Source organism: Corapipo altera, unplaced genomic scaffold, assembly GCF_003945725.1.
Source record: "Corapipo altera isolate COAL_440 unplaced genomic scaffold, ASM394572v1 58655, whole genome shotgun sequence".
NCBI lineage: Eukaryota > Metazoa > Chordata > Aves > Passeriformes > Pipridae > Corapipo > Corapipo altera.
Genome location: NW_020888039.1, coordinates 1 through 3297, shown reverse-complemented (window position 1 = coordinate 3297; position 3297 = coordinate 1). Strand labels below are relative to the sequence as shown.

Below are 3297 nucleotides of genomic sequence, written 5' to 3'. Positions count from 1 at the left end.
GAGTTGGGGGAGTTCTGATAACCCCTCCCCACTCTCTGCAAAGGTCACTGGCTCAATCCACTGCAACTAAAGAGGAAACAAATGCCTGAAGAGCAGAAATCCCCAAATATGTCACATCAAATCACGGAGCAGCTAATGGGACAGAGCCACGTGGTTAGAGCATGTGCATTCTGCTCTATATCATTAATTTACTGATGTTAAATATTTCAGGAAGTAACTTCCAGAACTTCCAGAACTGTCCTAGTGGCTGTGATCACAAATTATTCATCAGTGGCACTTGAACAAGAAAAACCTTTCTGAACAAGGGCATTTCTGAGGTTCTTGTTGGGTTTTTTTGCCTTTCAGCTGACTCCCTCTGCCTTCCAGAAGCAGATGTCTCTCACCACCAAGCAGAGGCTGGCCAGCATTCCGCAGATTAATCTGCCCCAGATTGTCCAGCATCGAGATATGAGTGAGACCTCCAATCACAAGGTAGACTTTTCCTGCCCTTTTCCTTGCTCTTTGATGTGGTATTTGAAAAGAGTGAAAGAGTGTCAAAAGAGCTGCTCAGCTTGAGCCTGGTCTGTGTGCTGCAGCAGCTTTTGATCAGCTCAGAGCAGAGGTGGGTGAGCTGCTGTTTCCCCAGTGGGAGCTGGGCAGTACTCACTGACAGTCTGTATTTCACTGGGGCTCAGTGCAGGATCCTCATTCGTGAACCTTCCTCCCAGCAGCTGAACCTCTCCCTGCTCTCTCTTGCCTCTCCAGGTCTCAGCAGTTGACCCAGACCAGACCTTGTTTCATGTTTTCCCATCAGAGGTGGTATTTCAGAACTACGTCCCACACAAGGTCTGTGAAATGCCACTGGTTCTGAGGAACAGGGACATGGTGAGTGCTGGGATGTGGAGGTTTAACAGTGTGCTGGAAGAGGAGAGAGGTGCAATTCCTGGGGTGTAAGCAGAGCAAGTTACCTGCTGCAGCACACCCAGAATAAAATGTCTCAGCACCTCTGTTTGGCAAGATGATGGACATCTTCCCATGCTGGGGATCCTCTCTTGATTTTGGCTGTGTGTTGGTGGTATCTACCCCAAAGGAGCTTTTCTTATTTGTCTTTGCCAAGTACCAGCCAACAGACAAACAGTGAATTTGCTCTACTCATGCTTCCTCCTATGTAAAAGGACATTTATATTAACATTTCTACCAGTCTTAGTAAAAAATACTTGTCCTACTCTCTCTGGCTGAGCTGCTTTTGCCCAGGCAGATGGGATTCTAAGTCCACTCTTGTTTATTATGTGCATGCACCTCCAGAGCTAAAAGTGCTTTGGAAAGGTGTTTAAGGAAGGATGTTATCAGGGCATGGCCAGGTCTCTTCTCTACCTGTTTCCACAAGTGGCAAAATCATCATTCCATGTCTTTCCTGCAGGTTCCTCGGCTGGTGAAGGTCACGATGGAGAGTTCACCTTATTTCCAGCTGGTTGGCCCCAGCGGTGCGTACCGTAAGGTGCCACCGGGCATGTGTTCTACTTTACGCATCGTCTTCACCCCTGGGGAGAACAAGGTGAGTCTGGAGGTTCCAAGAGATCAGTACCTTCAGTGGAAAGTGAACCTGCAGGGCTGGATTCAGGACAGGGCACCTGGCCTGGGTTTTGAGGAGCTCAGCTGGCTTCAGTGGAGTTGCACTGCATCTGGAATTATGGGGTACTCTTTGCCCATGGTGAAGATGCGGATGAATGCTCTGTGCTGAGACTGTTTCTTTCTGTGCAGGATTATTTCCACTGTCTCATCTGCACCACTGAAAGAGAAGAGTTCATTGTGCCACTTCGGGCCATTGGTGCCCGAGCTGTCCTGGACTTCCCTGACCAGCTGGACTTCTCGGTCTGTCCGGTCAAGTACAGCACCGAGAAGACTCTGATGGTTCGCAACCTTGGTAACAGGGAAGCCCGTTACCAAATCAGCACCCAGAGGTAAAGCAGCTCGTCTTTCTTTGTGCAAAACACCTCTGGGTGATAACAGAATAGTAATAGAGTAACGAAAGGAACCAGAGCAGGCTCTCCTGAGGGCTGGATCTCCTCAGAAGTGAGCCAGTAGCAGTTTCTCATCCTGTGTGCTCTGCTCTCTGCTGACTGTGGTTGGTTTGCTCCTTCCTTGCACAAGTGAGCTGGAGTGACTGCAAAAGGAATATCGTCCCCAAATCTCCCTCAAGAGTCCTGATATCTCTCTGTGTTGCAGCCCCTTCTCTGTCACTCCGACCATGGGAACTCTTGGCATTGGTGACATCCTGCAAGTGACAGTGGAATTTCACCCTCTGCAGACTGGGGATCATTCTGGATCCCTGGTAGTGCACTATGACACAGGTGAGTGCTGGGCACTGCTGGGCTGCCCTGCTATGCCCTGGGCAGTGAGGAGAAGGCTTTGCCTTTGCAGAGAGATGCCCTCCAGAATAAGGCTGGCACTTGGCATTTGGGGCTGGCATTAAGAACCACCCCATAGAAATGCCATTTCTAGAGAACATGTCTAATGTTTGCTGTTTGCATCTTGCCTGGGAAACAATCACCTGCAACAGGAAGGGTGGGATAGGTATTGAAGTTTGTGCCCAGGAGGTATTTGGTTGGGAATAATGAAGGTTTGAGAGCTCTGGAAATGAGGGAGCCTTTGGTCCATTCTAGAGGATGAAATGCCAGCAGGTTCTCCAGCAAATTTCCAATCCTCCATCAGTTGATGTGCACAGCCAGGGGCTCTCTCCTCTTCAGCTCTGTCTGGGGTGGAAAGCAAAGATGTCCTTGCTCTGGTTGTTGAATAGTTTGGGAATCCTCAGTGTGGACTGGCAGGCTCGGGGGCAGGCAGCAGGATCCAGGCTTGCAGGACTGTAATGGGCAGGTTGGTGTGGGCTGTGCCCCACCAGTCTTGTTTTGACACCTCATCACAAACCCACAGCAAGTGAGGGCACTGCTGCCACAACACAGCAAAGTCCTCGCCTGTGTCCCCTCCTGCCATGGGCCATCACTTCACTTGTTCTTCCAGGTCTCTCTTTTCTGCCCACATGCCCCCAGGCATTGTTGCTTGTCAGTAACAAGGGATCAGGAGAGACAGGAGCTCCTGGAATGCCTGCAGGAGACCCTGGGCAAGCCATGACTGAATGGGGCTCCTCAGAGTCACCTGAATGACTCTGATGCAGAATTCCCTGTGACCTGAGTGGGTCACCCCACCACATCTGACTAATCTCACTCTAAATACTGTCACCTTGGGGACAGATCTCCACAAACACATCAGAAATAAGGTGCTTGAGGTGGTGTCCAGGACATCCCCACGCTGTACACACAC

At 50.2% G+C, this 3297-nt stretch overlaps 1 protein-coding gene across 1 annotated transcript; it reads left to right on the top strand.

Annotated features, from left to right (window-relative positions):
- Positions 1-342: 342 nt before the first annotated feature.
- LOC113941835 (hydrocephalus-inducing protein homolog) lies at positions 343-2330 on the top strand (the record flags this gene model as incomplete). Its single annotated transcript, XM_027632975.1, has 5 exons — positions 343-471; positions 745-864; positions 1400-1534; positions 1741-1940; positions 2206-2330. Coding segments are annotated over exons 1-5 (679 nt in total), but the record flags the coding sequence as incomplete, so codon positions are not given.
- Between the last annotated feature and the right edge of the window lie 967 nt (positions 2331-3297).